Here is a 19,087-nt window from a genome sequence, read left to right as displayed (position 1 = left end):
TTTCAAAATATTTCAATAATGTATACTTTTCTCATTTAAACAACAGTCATGGCCCGTTGAACAGCAAAATGACTATTCTGTGAGAATTAATTACAGCAACTGGATTTCTTTTATAATCATGCTTTATTTAACCACGAAAAGATAGTTCAAAACTACTTAAATGTTGTATATTTTTCTTTTCTAGTAACACCATGTTCAAGATCACCATGTGAACACGCTGGGACTTGTTCGGTGATCGGTTCGAGTTTTTCTTGTGCATGTTTAAACGGATTTACAGGATTACAATGCGAAAGTAAGAAATAATACCCTCATTTTACGTGCGTATTTATAATCAATATAAACATTAATATAATCACTATTTTCATTGCATACAGATAATGGAGATGCCATTAAGACAGCAACAAAAAAACGGCCGAATCGAGTACTGGACTATTGATTCCAAAAATAATTTCCATCCCTAACGCAGCAAAATTAAGTCAGAATTAGGATTATTTTTCCAATGCGTCGTATAGGATAAACCTTTAAAACATTTTTGAGATTAAATAATACAATGTTCATTGCTTCAAATCTACAGTTTAGAATTATTTACTCTTTTCGTTTTCGAGCATACATCTACGTGTATACTTCTGGAATCGTTCCTTGAAACCCTCATAGACATATTTTCAAAAGAAGTATACTGTTGACCCACCGTACGATCACGGCAGACACTTGTGGCCTTGCAAAAATCAAACGTCGAATTAGAAATCACAACATGGTTTAAATAAAGGCAACAGTAATATACCGCTGTTCAATAGTCATAAATTAATTGAGAGAAAACAAATCCGGGTTACAAACTAAAACCAAGGGAAACACATCAACTATAAGAGGAAAACAACGGAACAACAGAAACACTGAAGTGCAACAAAAACAAACGCCAACATACATAGAAACGAACTATTTGATAACAACTGCCATATTCCTGACTTGGATCAGGACATTTTAAGAAAAAAAATTAAAAAGAGACAAAAAGCCACACAATATTTCACAAAACATTACATAGAACCATAAAGATCAAGCCATACGATCCTCAATAACAACTGAGGTGAATAAGAGTAAGAACCATGGGGTTGCTCTAATAACGCCATCCGTTGTTTTGCTTGTGAAAAAAGTCTGTGACAAGTTGAAAAGCTAGTTTCGTGGCTGTGTCACATATATTGAGTAATGACAGAATCCGGAGGCAAAGATGTCAATGACCTTAGATATATTTGCTATTATATATAGATCCGTTTGGTCAAATAGCTTGTCACGTATTCAAATTATCATATACTTGTAACAACACATATTTTCGATTTTTTTTTCAAATAAATATACTCATAACTTATTACGAATTAAATTCACAATAACCAGTCGAATTTGCAGTTGTTATAAAGAACTAAACCAGTAATTATTACATTTAAAAGGCACCATCAGATCTTCAAGGGTTTTTGTATGTTTTCACATTCTTTTAACTTAACATTTGGTTTTTGTATCAGGTACTCCATGCGTTCGCTATAGCTGTTTCAATGGTGGGACGTGTTTTCTTGATAAATTTCAGCCAAATTGTGCATGCAAAAATGGATTTACTGGTGACCATTGTAAATGTAAGTTTATGAAATAGAGCAATCTTTTTTTATAGTAATAATCGAAAACAAAAAAAGTATACTCATATAAGCATGTCCGTTGTCTATCAGCTTTGCATTCCAAGTTTCAATTAAGAAGTTTCGGAAAGGACAAGAGTTAAATATTCAACCGTTGTTATAAAGTTAAGAGGTTTTCCTGTACAAGTATTTATCGTATGTTTTAATGCGCGTTTCTTTATTCTAATGATTGAGATCAAAAGAGGGGAGGGTTAAGATCTAACCATCTAGTTTAACCGTTTTCATGCGCCTGTCTAAATAGCATTAACGGTACCTATTTTACTGCAACAGTCAAAAGTCGAACACTTAAAACAAATATTGAAGTGCTGATTAAACCAATAAGGACCGAAAGTATAGAAAATACCGAAATACTGGCTTAACTGGGCTGATGATACCTTCGGGGACAAACAGTCCTCCAGTAGAGGTATCGACCGAGTGGTAATAATAACATTAACGGTACCAATTTTACTGCACCAGATGCACATTTCGGCAATAAGTCAGGATCCTCGTCCGTTGTCGTATGACATATCTTAATATTGTTCGATATTTGGTTTTAATCGCAGATCTTCATAAGAATAAGGAGATGTGGTATATACGGACAAATATCCATAAAATCATGTACAAAGATGTGAACAATTATAAGCCTTCAACAACGAGCAAAAATCAAATCGTACAGTTAGCCATAAAAGCAAGGCCCTAGTATGACAAAAGGTGTAACAAAACTTCAGGAGAAAACGAATGACTGGATTAATACTGCAACAATAAACGAAAAACAAAGATGAAAGTAAACGACTAGTGGCAACATTTGAATTACAGGTTCATAGCTAGAGATAGGAACATAAAAAAATATTTCGGGAATGAACATGTGTGTAAGGCCTCGAACCTCCCCATTTCAACAAAACATGGGAACAAACTCTTAAACAGCACATAAAACAAATCACAAATCGCAAAAAATAAAACAGCAAAAAGTGAAGTTTAGGAGTACAAGCATTTACTGAATATAAATAAAGGGATATAGTATGATTGCCAATGGGACACCTATCCAACGTAAAGTCGGAAAAAGGCCAATTTAAGTACCATATGTCCTCGTACGGTCTTAAACAATGAGCAAAACCCATACCACACAGTCAGTGAACGCTAGTTCAAACCCATATTGCACCTAATGAATGAACCTTGTTCCTTAAGTTTTAAATGTCAATCAGTACACCTCCAACGTATAAATGCGTCATATGTAGTCTGAAAAAACATGACCACGATGACCTTGTGCGATGTTTGTTTCTGCTAAATATCCACTATTATAAAAAGAAGATGTGGTATGATTGCCAATAATACAACTCTCCAATATAGACCAAATGACACAGACATTAACAACTATAGGTCACCGTACGGCCTTCAACAATGAGCAAAGCCCATACCGCATAGTCAGCTATAAAAGGCCCGAAATGACAAATGTTCACAAACAGGTCGAACGAGAAAACTAACGGCCTAATTTATGTACAGAATAATGAACGAAAAACAAATATGTAACACAGAAATAAACGACAACCACTGAATTACAGGTTCCTGACTTGGGACAGGCACATACAGAATGTGGCGGGGTTAAACTATTTTGAAGGCGCCAACCCTTCCCCTTACCCGGGACAGTGGTGTAATAGTACAACATAAGAACAAACTATAAAAATTAGTTGAAAAAGGCCTCACTCATCAGATGGATACAAATATAAATACATCTAACAAAAACACAAAGTGGACATGGACGGGTACTTGTACATCCCAACAACAAAAAGACACTTAGCACAGATCTGAGAGTACTCGCAGTTACTGACAGCTAGTTCAAAGCCAATAACAACTAATAAAAAAATCATTCATCTAAGACTAAACTACTATTAGAACATTAATATAAATAAGAAGATGTGGTATGAGTGCCAATGAGACAACTCTCCATCCAAGTCACAATGTATAAAAAGTTGACAAAAATCCTTGACTTAATAATTTACCAGTCATGCATTGATTACGTTCGTTAAAATCTATGACATCACTACACACACGGGTATAACGATAGAGTTGACGAATTAACTCGGAACGAGGAAAAGTTTTACATATTGTGTAGATACGAGTTTATTGTGGAAGACTAATTGCTGCCCTCTGGATGACTCTTTGGTTATCATTTTTATTGGGTTGCTTTCTTATTTACGTATACCCACCATGAGAATAAGAGAATTGTCTTTAAAGAGGGTTGGCTACTCTTGTTTCAGGCTTTTTGTCAGATATTCAGAATCTTTATCCATGTAGTCCTAATAAAAATGTTGTCAACTAACCCTTTCTTTTCTTTTCATAATTTTATTGTACATTGTTTAAAAAGCCATTTTTGAAAATCTTATAAAATCCTTGTTATTTTTTCATAGTGTTTGAAAGAAAAAAAAAGGTACCAATGTTAAACGTATGAAAAATCTAGAGAGAATCATTTACCACCAACTTTTCAGTTGATTTTATTACAAATACAAGGAGACAAACCTGTCTTTTTTTGTACTTTGTAAGTTCCATTATTTATAAACTATTAATGTATCAAATTCTTTTAAAAAGCTTGTTATTTGGAAACAGAGGAGAAATTGTCCTTAAGTTAATTATTTTAGTTTGAAATTCATCTATATAAAACATAACTAATGAGCTGTCATAACTACCTTATTTGGTTATGAAACTAAAAATTTGGAATCTTTGAATGTAGAATTGACAACCAGCATACTGAAAATAACATCTACATGTTCATAAAGGAAAGAGTCACAAGCATTGCATTATTTCAGAAACTTTCAGCTATTTATACGTCTTTTTGAAACAGAAATATCCGTTGCTCAGAATAATTGAAGATTCTGACACCGAAGGTAAAGTAACTTTTCTATGCAACTGAACTACTGCAAATTTATTCAATTTTTGCTATTTTTACCACGACAAGTTCAGATCAACAAGACTCGAAGACTTTAGTATACAAAAGTATGTACTTTATTTGTTACTTTCCAGTTCCGCCAAGAAAACACGCTGGGAATTGTTCGATGAAAGGTTCTAATGTTACTTGTATTTGTTTAAACGGATTTGCAGGATTGCATTGCGAAAGTAAGTAGTAATATCCTCATTTTACATGCATAGTTATAAGCATTATAAGTGATAATTCATAACTATTAAGATAATCGTTATTTTCATTGCATATGAACAAAAGGAGAAGCGGTTTATACCATCAAGACAGCAACCAAAACGACAGAAATACCCGACATATATATAGGAAAACATTAAATCTTCAACAATTATAGACAGGCGCCTATGCAATATATCCACTCTAATGGTTGACTTGGGTTTAGAAATATTGTCGTCCTTAGTCTTCTCCAATCCGATAGTTAAATCATTGCTAACGAATAACATCTGTTTGGCTGTACGGAAGAAAACAGTAACAAGGAAACTCTAAACTTAAAAAGTTAATACGATATTATCGGAGTATTCGAGTACTCGCAAGTATTTGAAACAAGTAATGAACTATTGATTCTAAATATAATTTCCATCGTTTACGCAATCACGTTCGATCAGAATGAGGACGATAATTCCAATGCGTCTTGTAAGGGATGCGTCGTGTAGAGGATGCAACGATTTATGTACGTTCAGAAACTTTTGAAACAATTTTGAAATTAAACGATTAATAATATAACAAATATAAAATTGAAAAAAGAAATGGGGAATATGTCAAAGAGACAACAACCCAACCAAAGAGCAGACAACAGCCGAAGGCCACCAATGGGTCTTCAACTCAGCGAGAAAATCCCGCACCCGGAGGTGGTCCTCAGCTGGCCCCTAAATAAAATTGTGTACTTGTTCAGTGAAAATGGACGTCACACTTAACTCCAAAACATATAAATGAACTAAAATTAAAAAACATACAAGACTAACAAAGGCCAGAGGCTCCTGACTTGGGACATGCGCAAAAATGCGACGGGGTTAAACATGTTTTGTGAGATCTCAACCCTCCCTGTATACCTCTAGCCAATGTAGAATAAAGAAACACATTGCTTCAAACCGACTTGTTTTAGAATTAATTTCCTTTGTTAGTGTTTCGATTTCCGAGCATACATCTACTTTAATAATTTCGTGGTTTGATCTAGACTCGTTTCTTGATACTCTCATAGACATATTTGCTAAGGAAGCATCAAAAGTCATATTGAAAATCACCATGGTCTGCAAAAAAGGCGAAAAGCCATACAATAGTTCCCTAAACAATACATAGAAACATAAAAATCAAGTCATACGAACCTCGCTAAAGATTCAGGTGAATAAGAGTACGAATTAATAGGTTGCTCTAATAATGCCAATGTCGTATTGATCATGCAAAATAAAAATTCTGTAACAAGTGGTACTCAGTGATAAATCCTGAATAAGGAAAAGTGGTTGGTTATGTGGCTGTGGCTATGACACCGAATCAGTAATGAAAGACCCAGACGACTGCATCTAAATTTTATGATGCGACTTTTATTTTGATTTTCTTCAACGGCAGTATTTAATACATGGCTGTGTCAACCTAAAATTACTTCCTGCAGAAGCATCACTATGCTTCCCAAGTTACGTTTAAAATCCTGGAACAGTAATCTATTTGATGTATCATTCATGATGGCGTCGTGAAGATGACATGATTAAGCATTGAAGTGTCATTTCATGTGCATTGTTTCATTATTAGTACCCCCAAACAATCTAGAATTTTATGGTTATAATTGTTGTATTCATAAGAACAGTACTGTAGTTTTTGGTTTGTTCTACGTCTATTGGACAGGCGTGTCGGTGTCTGTGCTTGTTTTGCACATTGATCTTTGGAAATAAGTAACCCACACAGCATGTTTCTTCTGATTGAGACTACTTGAAGATTAGCCTTATTATAAAAAGGAAATACTGAACACGAACTACAACTTTAAATGACTTGAGAAGGTTTTATATTTATATTTATAATGCAGTATGTTGCCTTGTTATTGGATTGCTAAGAACTTTTCCGCCTACTGATCAAAAGGCATATAGATATAAAAAAGAAGATGTGGTATGATTGCCAATGAAACAACTCTTCACAAGAGACCAAATGACACAGAAGTTAACAACTATAGGTCACCATACGGCCTTCAACAATGAGCAAAGCCCATACCGCATAGTCAGCTATAAAAGGCCCCGAAATAACAAATGTAAAACAATTCAAACGGGAAAACTAACGGCCTAATTTATGTACAAAAAATGAACGAAAAACAAATATGTAACACATTAACAAACGACAACCACTGAATTACAGGCTCCTGACTTGGGACAGACACATACAAACAGAATGTGGCGGGGTTAAACATGTTAGCGGGATCCCAACCCTCCCCCTAACCTTGGACAGTGGTTTTACGGTACAACATAAGAACGAACTATACAAATCACCTGAAAAAGGCTTAACTCATCAGATGGATACAAATAGAAATACATCTAACAAAAACACAGAGTGGACGTGACCGGGTACTTGTATATTTCAACAACAAAAAGACACTAATTAGATATAAGAAGAAATAATTCTAAGACTAAGTACAGATCTGAGAGTACTCGCAGTTACTGACAGCTAGTTCAAAGCCAAAAACAACTAATAAAAAAAGAACCCGTTTCAGAATCATTTGAATCCTGTAAACAATTTGTACTGTAGTTTCAGAGTGGCTATATAAAACTGAAGTCTGTGCTGGCATTCAAAGGTGGTGTTTAATAAATCAAATGCAAATACGCATACAAAATGTAAATATGCAAACACGCATAAAGAAACAATGTTATGTTCAACAATATGTCATATTAAAACTGAACACCACAATCACCTATAAAGGTAAAAATAATTTTCTGAAAATTAAAAAAAAAAAAGGCAAACAACATTTCACTAAAGTTGTAAGTTAAGACATGTCAAGAAAAAACATTTCAACATACATACATATGAAATACAAATAATGATTCCTAATTGGGTGGGCTGGAGGGATAAAAACGTGGTTTCTCTCAAAATTTAGATCAATATTATGTGCTAAACTTATCTCTTTTAAGAAAGATCTAAAGTGGTGAATCTAAAACATGGAGTACGCCCCGAACAAATTAAACAAAATGACTAGCCATTTTAACCAATTTGTACTGTACTTTCAGAGTGGCTATATAAAACTGAAGTCTGTGCTGGCATTCAAAGGTGGTGTTTAATAAATCAAATGCAAATACGCATACAAAATATAAATATGCAAACACGCATAAAGAAACAATGTTATGTTCAACAATATGTCATATTAAAACTGAACACCACAATCACCTTTAAAGGTAAAAATAATTTTCTGAAAATTAAAAAAAAAAAGGCAAACAACATTTCACTAAAGTTGTAAGTTAAGACATGTCAAGAAAAAACATTTCAACATACATACATATGAAATACTAATAATGATTCCTAATTGGGTGGGCTGGAGGGATAAAAACGTGGTTTCTCTCAAAATTTAGATCAATATTATGTGCTAAACTTATCTCTTTTAAGAAAGATCTAAAGTGGTGAATCTAAAACATAGATTACGCCCCAAACAAATTAAACAAAATGACTAGCCATTTTAACCAATTTGTACTGTACTTTCAGAGTGGCTATATAAAACTGAAGTCTGTGCTGGCATTCAAAGGTGGTGTTTAATAAATCAAATGCAAATACGCATACAAAATGTAAATATGCAAACACGCATAAAGAAACAATGTTATGTTCAACAATATGTCATATTAAAACTGAACACCACAATCACCAAGGCAACGCAATGCCACGAACAGAAATCAGAAAATAATTGAGGACAAAAATATCATGGAAGTTTATCAGTTGGAAAGTTTGCAAAAAAGTCCCATTTTGCTTGAGATGTAATAAAGTTTGTCAGTAGAGTGTTTGATGTAGCCCCTGTAGCAAGAGGAAGCCCAATTGCCTATTGTACAAATTTCCGAGTCTGTGCATCCAGCAGCTGATGCACAAGTTGCACCGCCTCTACGCAAGCTATGAAACGAGTATTGTGAAGTATCCATTCCGCAACGCACTAAGAGTTTGTGAAGAATTTTGTCTATGTCTGACTTTGAAAAGGCACAGATCTTTCCCTTACTATCACTTAAACCAAAAGCGGTAGTGCAGGCAACATTTTTACCATTCTAGAATAAGCCAGTACCGGACATAGAACACAATCCTCAACTCTTTTAAGAGGAATCTGGTGAATACTTTTGTGTTTTTGACTAGTTTTTGACCACTGTATATCGATAATTAATCCTTCCTCAGTAATTTGAATATCACCTCTGGTTAACTGCTCCTTAGGGTTAAACGTTGTCCTTGAATTGTAATCGAATTGTGATTTTCTAAGCATAGCATAAAAGCTTATCATAATAACAGCCCACAACACAGCATCATGTACACTTGTCATATCTAGGACTTCAAACATACGGTTCAGATGATATGGTTCAAATGGTAATTTTGTATTTGGAACATTAGTATTAAGCTTGTCAATACCTGACAAGGTTAGCCTGAGCGAAGGTGAATTAAATTCCTGGGGATCAAAATTTAACAGAATGGCCCAAGTTTTAACACCTGATAAGTAGTTTCTAACGGATCCACTACTCTTAAAATTATCTGACAAAAAACACACATATCCGCAGAGTGTCTCTTGATGAACAGGAAATGCTGATCTAAAAAACTTTTCACAAAACAAAAGGTATGTATTAAGCTGAGTCCTCAAATTTTTAAAAGTTTCCGGTCTGAAAGCTGCTTTTAAAACTGTTCTTGCTTTCCGACGAAGTGATAGCCATTCATCTGATCCGGTTTCTGAAATTAAATTGAAAAGTCTAACTTAAATAAGTTATCCGACACTTCAATATCTAACATATAATTGTCATCTAAAACAGTCGACAGTTTTGCATAAGGTTTTTCAAGTGATGTCCAACGCGGAAATATATCTGCTGCTCGATTGTTTATTCCTTGAATATGAATCGCTTTGATCAGAATGTTATATTGAGCACAAATTAACCAAATGTTTCTTGCTATGCTAAGCATGATTTTATCACGACATCTACCTGTATTAAGTAGAATAACTGAAGATGAATTGTCACAATGCAACACAATACGTTTATTTTGCAGTCTTTTACCCCACACTTTAAAACTGATCAGGACAGCCAGAAGTTCATATACACTAATATGGTGACCTGACCAAGATGTATGTATATCACAATGAAAGTACTCAGCGATGCAACTATTATAAAAAATACCACCTCTTCCTGATAAAGTCGCATCAGTTTGTATTAATTGATCCGGTTTGGTCCAGATATGCTCTGGAATTGTGGTCTTTCCATTGAACCTTGTCATGAATTTTAAAAACCATTTCAAGTCTTTTTTGGCTTCGCCATTCAAATTAACGTGATGACCTTTGCGTGATACAGTTCTGAGTAGAGCAAGCAAGCGTGCAATGAATAACCTTGCAGATCTAATACAATCAGCTATGTAGGACAATTTTCCAATAATTGATTCAAGCTTTTTTCTTGTGATAGTTTTCTTAGTCAATAATTTCTCAATAACTCCTTTTATTTCACCTAATTTGTCAGTGGGAATAGAAATTGTCATGTTTACAGTGTCAAATTGTTTTCCAAGAAATATCATATTTGTGTCAGGTGCACAACACTTTTGCTCCGCGACCAAGGTCATCAATTAAAGTTTTGAGAATGTGAAAACCATTCCCGGCAAATTCTGTCGTTTCGGCTGAACCTATATCGTCAATGTAATTAACACCATTGTAACCCATGTTTCTGTACATGTACATTATAGCATTTGTGATCCTTTGTGCTGCCATAGCCCCTGTACGCAAGCCGAAGGGAATTTTAGTGTCAAAGTATAACTTGTGATTCCAGACTAGTCCTAACAAATGATAATCATAAGGATCAACTGGTAACCAACGGTAACATCTCTTTATGTCCACTTTGTACAATAGACAGTTGGGACCCTTTTCGTTTATAAGCTGTACTAAGTGATCAGTGGCAGGGTAATGTAATGTGAATGGGTCACCCATGTAAGTATGTTTTGGTATCCCATCATTGACTGAAGTACCTATTGGAAAAGACAAGTCCATAACAGTCCTTCTCTCTATCGTATCTTTTTTGGGAACAGAAGACAAAGGTGAGGTAGCTAAAGGAACTTGAAAAGGGTTGACCTTGAAAGTGCTAACTAGAGCATTATATGATAACTCTTTTTTGATATATTCATCTATGTGCTCTCTAAAAAACAATGCAGACTTGTGATTTCTAACTTTAGTCTTTGGAAATTCATGTTTACTATAGCCAACAGGCCAACCAAATTCTAAAAATTCTACAATTTTATAGTCATAATAACCATTTAACAATTTTCTCCATATAGGAATGCTCATTGTTGAAGGAACGGGTATTTGTGATCCAAGATAATTCGGAACACCTGATTTAAAAACAATATCATGAAGAACAACAGGATTTTGACACACCTGATTATTATTAATATCATAATTAACATTATTATCTACCTGTGTAAAGTCATTTTCAATATTTCTACATGTATGGTCTACACTATCAATAACAGTACTTTTAAAACATGTATCAACATATGATCCGCTTTGATATTTTGAAGGTGTAATTAACGTTTTTTTTTTAATTAATTTCATTGTCAATTTTATCATGGCTATCAATAACATAACTATGTGTACAAGAATTGTCAGTTTCTGTTGATACATCAATAGTTTTAGCTGAAATACCACATACTTTTCCTAGTCATCTGTGTGCAGGAAAGTCATGTTGCATTACCCTGGAACTGTTTTTTACTTTGACAATCTTTTGTAGCGTGATTCAATATAGTTTTTCGTTTAATCCAGCATGAACTACAGAAATGTTCCTCTAATAAACCAAGAGTATTTTTGTGTAATTCTTTTTTCCTGCATGAGCCTTTGTTTTAAGCTGAACAGTAAAACCTTGGATGTGACTGATGCAAGCGACGTGCTTTGCAAAAGTCAAAATTGTCATTCCATGAAGCACGACCAGTTTCTATTTCTCGAAGTACATCTTTGTGAAATGCAAGCACATCAGATCATATAAATTGTTCACTCTAAAACATAAGCTGTGTCAGATGTTCAGCACGTTTGTCTCTATATTCGGCGGGTTCAATGTTATGTATAATGTAATTTTCTCCTCTGACAAGAGCAGGCATACTTAAGGACATGCATTCGATATCGTCACTCCCAGCAAACTCATGAGGCCATGCAATATGAAAAATAGCCTTATCACTAGATTTGCTAGATGAACCAGATTTTGAAAGGTTTTATTCTTTTTGAGTTTGAACTCAGGATAGTTAAGTGTTTTTAATGTTTGTGTGAAATGAATCTCACCTTCTGATTCTGTATCACTATCTGAATCGTCAGACATGATTAATTTGCTCACTAATCCTTTCTGTTTTTCTGTTATTTTCTGTTTCAAGTCTTCGTCTTTTCTCAAGGATTCTAAATCAATTTTGTTAGTTTGGTCATGTTTTTGTTTCAGGTTCAAGTCCGTTTGCTTAAGTTTCTTTTTCAGAGTTTTGTTCTTTTCAACTAGTTCACTCAATTTAATTTCTTCTAAAAGTTTTCATTCTCTTGCTCTAGAGCTGACAAAGTCTCGTCAAGGCTTTGTTTTGGGGTTTTGGCTACATTGCCCGCAATGAATTCAAGCGCGCCATTTTCGCTTCTAGCGGGGGTGGAAGAAAGATTTTCTGAAGACATAGCATTAGCACCCTGTCCCTGATTACGTGTATCAAAAGCAAAGTCATACGAAATGTTATTTGGACATCGGATCCCCGTTGGTCCTCTATGATCAGCAACTTTGATCCCACAAAAGCTACAAATCCTTTGGGACATAAAAACGTGGTTTCTTTCAAAATTTAGATCAATACTATGTGCTAAACTTATCTCTTTTAAGAAAGATCTAAAGTGGTGAATCTAAAACATGGAGTACGCCCCGAACAAATTAAACAAAATGACTAGCCATTTTTAATCAATGACAGTGTATACAATGTAACTAACAATATATTTTTGGGGAAAGACTAATTTTTCAGTGCATTTTCTGATCATTTAACATTTAGATATTCATTTTTGGCAGAGACATTTGGTTATTTTTACTGACTTGTTTAAAAAAAATCTCCAGTAGTTTATTTCAAGAACATTTGTCGTGTATATTCTAGACCATACGTGTGTTGTTTTGTTTTATAAAAAGCACTAGATATACGTAACATTTTATAAATAACGCATAGCTGAGAGGGTGATAGAGCAGATTGCTACCCCGAAAAAACATTATCAACTGAGGCGAGGTCAAAGTTTACAATGTCTTTTCGAGGGGTAACAATCTGCTTTATCACCCTTTCAGATATGTGTTATTTAATTTATTATACTGAATGTTCTGTTATTACTGTCTATTCTAATATGACGTGCTTTTTTCGCTTTGTAAACAACACCATGATAAAATTCTCGATATTTCTATACTTAGCGCAGACTCCAAGATGTACATAATAATGGCTGTTAAAATATACCTCCCATGTAAATCCACATGTATCGTAACCTATGTGCAAACGCTATGTCGATTTCGCTGTGTTAAAAATTACAATTAAAAAAAACTTACAGAACCTTTATCCTTATTCTGAGGCATAACAAAAAGATCTATTGCATTAGAGATCGGAAAAATGTACAAAATCAAAATAAATTAAAATTCCGCGAAATTCCATGAATGTTTTTGGCGCATTAACGTCATTTCAAAACATGACGTCATACGAATGAAAACGACAAAGCTGAAGGTTTTTCCATTGCGTTTACCTTCTAAACTCGGATAATATTGCATTAAAATAAAATTTTGAGGTAGGTGTTACTCTTTTTCTATTCTATTGCATTATTCGCACATTTACTGATTTCAGCAAGTTAACATGGCGGCTCCTTGGTTACAAAATGTCAACAGTGAATTTGACGGTAGCTTACGAGACAAAAATGTAAATTAAAAATGGCAAATGTTGGGTTTGAGAATTATAAGAATCAATCACATTTTTTCTATCGGTTATTTAAGAAATAATTCATGCCAGCTACAGATTTATTAGATTTTTTTTAAAATTTATCTAACAGCATGTAACAGCATGTAACAGTGGGTAAAATAGAACAGCCACACACACGGCATACCCACCCTCGCTTCAGTTTTTTTTAATTTTTATCCTGCCCCCTTCTATGGTTTTACTAAGAGTTCTTATATCTTCCTGTATTTGCCTTTTATTAGGTCTGGGACACAGTTATCGTCCTTTTACACTTTCGTTGTTACGAATATAGTCCCTAATGCGGACAGAGTTTAACATTTTGTTCATACACCTTCCAAATTTATTTCCTTATATTTATGCATAAAATAGTAATCTGGAGGTGAAATTACATGTATAAACAGTTTAGAATAATTTTTACATGTAGGTAAATGAGTGATCTGGTCCAGTATGAAAAGGTAAAAAATTAGTATGTCTAGATCTGAAGCTGTCAGACTATATTATACACCCACTCTACATAAAATTGTCCTTAATTTGAGTGACAGTTTATATACTTTTCTATAATTTTCATAAAATTTGTCCCTTAATCAATACACTTCACTGTAAAAATATGTTTTGGATAGAGCAGGTGCGAATTTTTGTTAAAAATGTTTTGTTGTTTTCTGTCTTAGATAAATTCCCTACGATATAACTGTTTTCTCGGACCAATGTTTGTTTTATGTCTGTCTTATTTTACTATCGTCATTCTGTAGGGCTGTTCAATATAGCTTTTATAAGAACTCTGTGACTGTTTTATAAATTATTTATATATTCCGTTATTGTAATTCTTATTCAATGTTATGACTATCGGCCTCATTTAATTTTCTCATTACCCCTTTTTTTTTTTTCTTTTTTTCTTTTTTTTTTTTCGATAACAAATATTTTTATTCAATCATTTCCTGATATATAAATACCTAAGTAGCCCAGGTCGCATACTTAGGGGCCCCTGTATTTTAACAGCCTCACTTGACCAGGGAAAAAATCAAATGAATTTAAACTTACAATAGTTTTACATACATACATGTATATTTAAATAACCAATACAATCGATTTTACCTGTTAAGCATCACTGTAATACATAATCACTATCGTATATCCGGTTCACTGACTAACATGTGTTTATTTAAACTTGAAAACTATATATTTGATTGAGAAAATTTGAATTGGAAATTATTGATGTGATTGAACAAAAATTGAAATTATTCTGTAATATATAAGTATGGATTATAAAAGGATAAAGCACATGTGGTAAGTACTAATGTATTAAGAAGCATGATATATGTGGTAATTTACTAATATACATAAAATGCACAGACATAGATTCAAATATCGATTACAATACAAATATTTCTTTCTGTAAAAATAACTTATTGTTCACTACGTTCTTTCTAAAATACAATTAGATTATTATATATGGAATCGAACACACCTTTAGTTTAGAGCAGTAGAACTAAGTATATCTTCTTATATTTTTTCGATAAAGAGTTCAATTTTTGATCTGCATATATACTTTATATCCGAGCGTAGCAATAGTAGTTTTAATTCGTTTTTCATTTGCAATTTCAACAGGCTTTGTATAGACTGCATATTCAGTTTAATTTTATCGAATTTGCATTTATTACGTTTTTTCCAAATAGCCCATTTAAAATAAAGTATTATTGCATTAACAATTATATTATTCGAATTATCTGTACAGATTCCTATTAGAATATCTTTTTCAACGAGCATCTCGTTATTTATTAGGTTACAAAGTTGTAAATTTCTGACAACTGTTTCTATCAATGGTTTAACATTATTACATTGATAAAATAAATGCTCGAGTGTTTCAATATTATTATTTTCATCACATAAGTGACATTTTCCATTTGACATATGCATTATTTGCAGTCTCTTTTCGGTATATATAATCCTGTGTATACATTTCCATTGAAATTCTTTAATTTTTCTATTAATATCCATTTTACTGAGATTTAGCCAAATTTTTTCCCAATTTATTTACTCGCTTTACAAATTTTCCCATTTTGTTTGACACTTAGGGGTCTCAGTTATGTTTATGTTTAACCCTTATTTAATCATGATTTTACGAAATGGCAAGAAAACATTATACACCAATACTTCAAGGATATTCACGTGCTAAAAAACACCTCATTCCAAATATAAATTCCACCGCCGTCAATCGAAATTCCCCTTCTAAATTTAGCACTTTTTACAACTGTGTCAAAGGTGGCAATGCTGCTGCAGCCAGATTATTAAATAAAAATGCACGTGGATATCCACAAATATTCCCGTGCAATGCCAGAAAATGACTAACTTGATCTAGATTAGCTTCTGATAATACTGTTAGGTCAACAGTGAACGGGAGAGCTTTTTCGTTTTCCTTTTCCTGTGACATTACATGAAAATCTCAAAGCCTTATTTATCTGGTTACTTGAACAAAGCCAAAGTGTGGTAAACAATATGTAGGACAACCCGGACGGGAAATTTTTTAAACGAACACAGGAACAACTATACCGCTTCCGGAAACCTAAGAAATTCAAAAGTATAATTTACCAACATTTAGGTAAACACAACGACAATATCAAATTTATAAGATTCCAACCGCTCGAAACGATCCAAAAACAACAAGAGCAATCGCATAAACAATTTGAAGATTCCCGTAAAATTATCCAACTGTCTTGGATTAAACGACTTCAGACAGCTTATCCCCTGGGTCTTAATGACAATATACTTTGACAAGGGAACATATCTACAACTTCTTCTATTGATATCATGAATATTGTTGATAAAAGACAACGTAATAATAGGTCTCATGGCAAACGTATCAATCGAAATCAACGAATTAAACATCGTATAAATTATACACTTGATAATTTCCTATCTATATTTAAAAACAATGGTAGGCATCAACTGTTATGTAAACTGGGTCAAATACCAATTAGTAAATCACATGATATTTTCCAGGAGTGTGACACAATGTCTTTTTTCAGCCCACTCTATGAATATTCGCGTATAATTACAGCTTTTTGACACCATCGATAAACCTGAAGATCATAAACGGCACTTTCTGAAAATTAAATGTATTGATTTTATCCACTTATCGAGTATATTTAATGACTCTACCGTTCAAAACTTTATACCTCCCTATTTTGATAACACAGAACCACCCATTATTTCGTACACATACAAAAAACCCAGCAAAAGTTTAATTTTTAATTATACGTCAGTAACATCAGACGTCAATTTAGAAAATGATACTCCTCTAACTTGAAACTGTGAATCGTCGAAGTTTAGATATGATCCTTATGGCCATGTTATTACGGGGGACCTCAATATCGCCTAAGGCAGAGAGGTTAAACACTTTTTAAAAAAAAGGACCAAAATATCGTCCTCCATCTAAAATAGATTGGAAACAGTGTCGTCAGGTCACAAAAGACGCTCTTTCCTCGTATTGTAAAAATTGGTGTAAACGGGAAAAATCTGATAAAAAATCTCTTGATTCTTATTTAAATAAATGTATGAATGTTGTGGATATTCGTATACCACATTTTGAAAATAATTAAAAAATAAATAAAAGAGTACATAATACGGCTTTTTCTAGAATAAGAAATAAACTTAAAGAACTTTCAAAACGGTCTGTGTTTGTACCGGCCGACAAAGCACCAAACAATGTGGTGGTGGTATGCTGTAAATACTACACAGACGTTCTTAAGAATGAAATTTTAAATCCATCTATATTCAAGTCTGTACGCTCCACAGAGAGTCATATAGTAAACAAACATATCATAACCACATCACAGATTAAAGCATCTTCTGAACATTTGAAGGTCCCTACTATGTATTTGTTACCTAAACTACACAAAAAAAAAAAACAGTAAACAGAAAATATCGTTTCATCTCGGCCTCTAGTAAGTGTTTTACAACTAATCTGTCAGTGCTTTTAACTACTTCCTTAACTACTATCAAAGAATTATTATTAACTTTTGTAATAAAATATATGAAAATAGTGGAATTAACTATTTTTAGAGTGTAAAAAATTCTTTGGATGTTTTAAATATAAACTACGTGCTTTTCATGGTCCTTTTGATTCTGTTGACAGTTTTGACTTTTCAGCTTTTTACACTACACTTCCACACAGTCTTATCAAAGAAAAGTTTTCCTATTTAATTAAATGGTCGTTTGGTAAATCTGAATGCAAATATATTTGCTGCAACTCATTTAAAGCCTTCTTCTCTAATGAGAAAGGTAAATATGCTAGATATACTTACTGGAGGTGTAATGAGATGATTGAAGCTGTTAATTTTCTCCTTGATAATTTTTATGTACGTTTCGGCAACAAAGTTTATCGACAGGTTGTAGGTATTCCTATTGGCACTAATTTGCACCCTTTTAATAGCAGACTTGTTTTTGTAAATTGCATTTAATTGAAATATTCAACAACACTTACCGTTATATTGATGATATTTTTTCGTTAAATAACCAAGAATTTACTGAATATACTGCCGAAATCTACCCAAAGGAACTTACTTTAAATAAATCAAATGTAAACGGTAATAACTGTCCTTTCCTAGATTTAGATATTTCAGTTTTACACGGGAATATCCACACTAAAATTTACGACAAAAGGGACGATTTTTCGTTCCCTATTGTTAATTTTCCTTTTTTTGGATGGTGATGTTCTTTTGGCACCATCTTACGGTGTTTATATATCACAACTCTTTCGCTATGCCCGTGTCTGTTGTGACGTTTTCGATTTTGATGAACGTAATCTATGTATTACTGGTAAATTATTAAGTCAGGGATTTCGTTACCACTAATTCTTAAAATTTTACTAAATTCTTTCATAGATATAAAGATTTGGTTTTGAAGTTTGGTTGTACCTGTAGAAAACTTATTTCAAACGGGATAGCACATCCTCATTATTACGGAGATGTTGTTTACCGTGCCCGGAAATTTAGAAACGATCCTGGTAAACTTATCGATCCTTTAAATAAACTTATTCTAAATGGTTACCAATTCAACACTGTAATTAGATCTTTGAATATTGTTTTTATTGGTATTGATATTGATTTTGTTATCAGTAAATTAAAAGCAAACTAAATATTATTTTTATATACATATGCACATTCATGGATCTAGAATCTGTCGGTACCTGTATCTTGGCATCCATTGGATGTTGGATGTGTAATGATTGATAATTTAGTCTTAGATGCATGATTTTCTTTTATTAGTTGTTATTTGCTTTGAACTAGCTGTCAGTAACTGCGAGTACTCTCAGGATAAAATTCGAATATCACGGCCGAGGCCATGTGTAAATTTCCAA

The 19,087-nt window shown here is 33.2% G+C and overlaps 1 protein-coding gene across 30 annotated transcripts in view; it reads left to right on the top strand.

The window, feature by feature from the left end:
• The window catches only part of LOC127704232 (fibropellin-3-like), a 103,024-nt gene that overhangs the window by 76,820 nt on the left and 7,117 nt on the right, over positions 1-19,087 (top strand). For 18 of the 30 annotated variants that reach the window (XM_052208338.1, XM_052208329.1, XM_052208319.1 and 15 more), the window contains exon 6: positions 4,671-4,763. The exons of 5 other annotated variants lie outside the window; for them this stretch is intronic. In XM_052208338.1, coding sequence (XP_052064298.1) covers positions 4,671-4,763 — 93 coding nt within the window. Of the gene's footprint in view, positions 1-184; positions 293-1,511; positions 1,620-4,670; positions 4,764-19,087 lie in introns of all 30 variants that reach the window. 7 more of the 30 variants (XM_052208273.1, XM_052208264.1, XM_052208247.1 and 4 more) reach the window with 2 other exon arrangements.

Source organism: Mytilus californianus, unplaced genomic scaffold (assembly GCF_021869535.1).
Source record: "Mytilus californianus isolate M0D057914Y unplaced genomic scaffold, xbMytCali1.0.p SCAF_1, whole genome shotgun sequence".
Lineage (NCBI taxonomy): Eukaryota > Metazoa > Mollusca > Bivalvia > Mytilida > Mytilidae > Mytilus > Mytilus californianus.
This window is presented reverse-complemented; position numbering and strand designations above follow the sequence as displayed.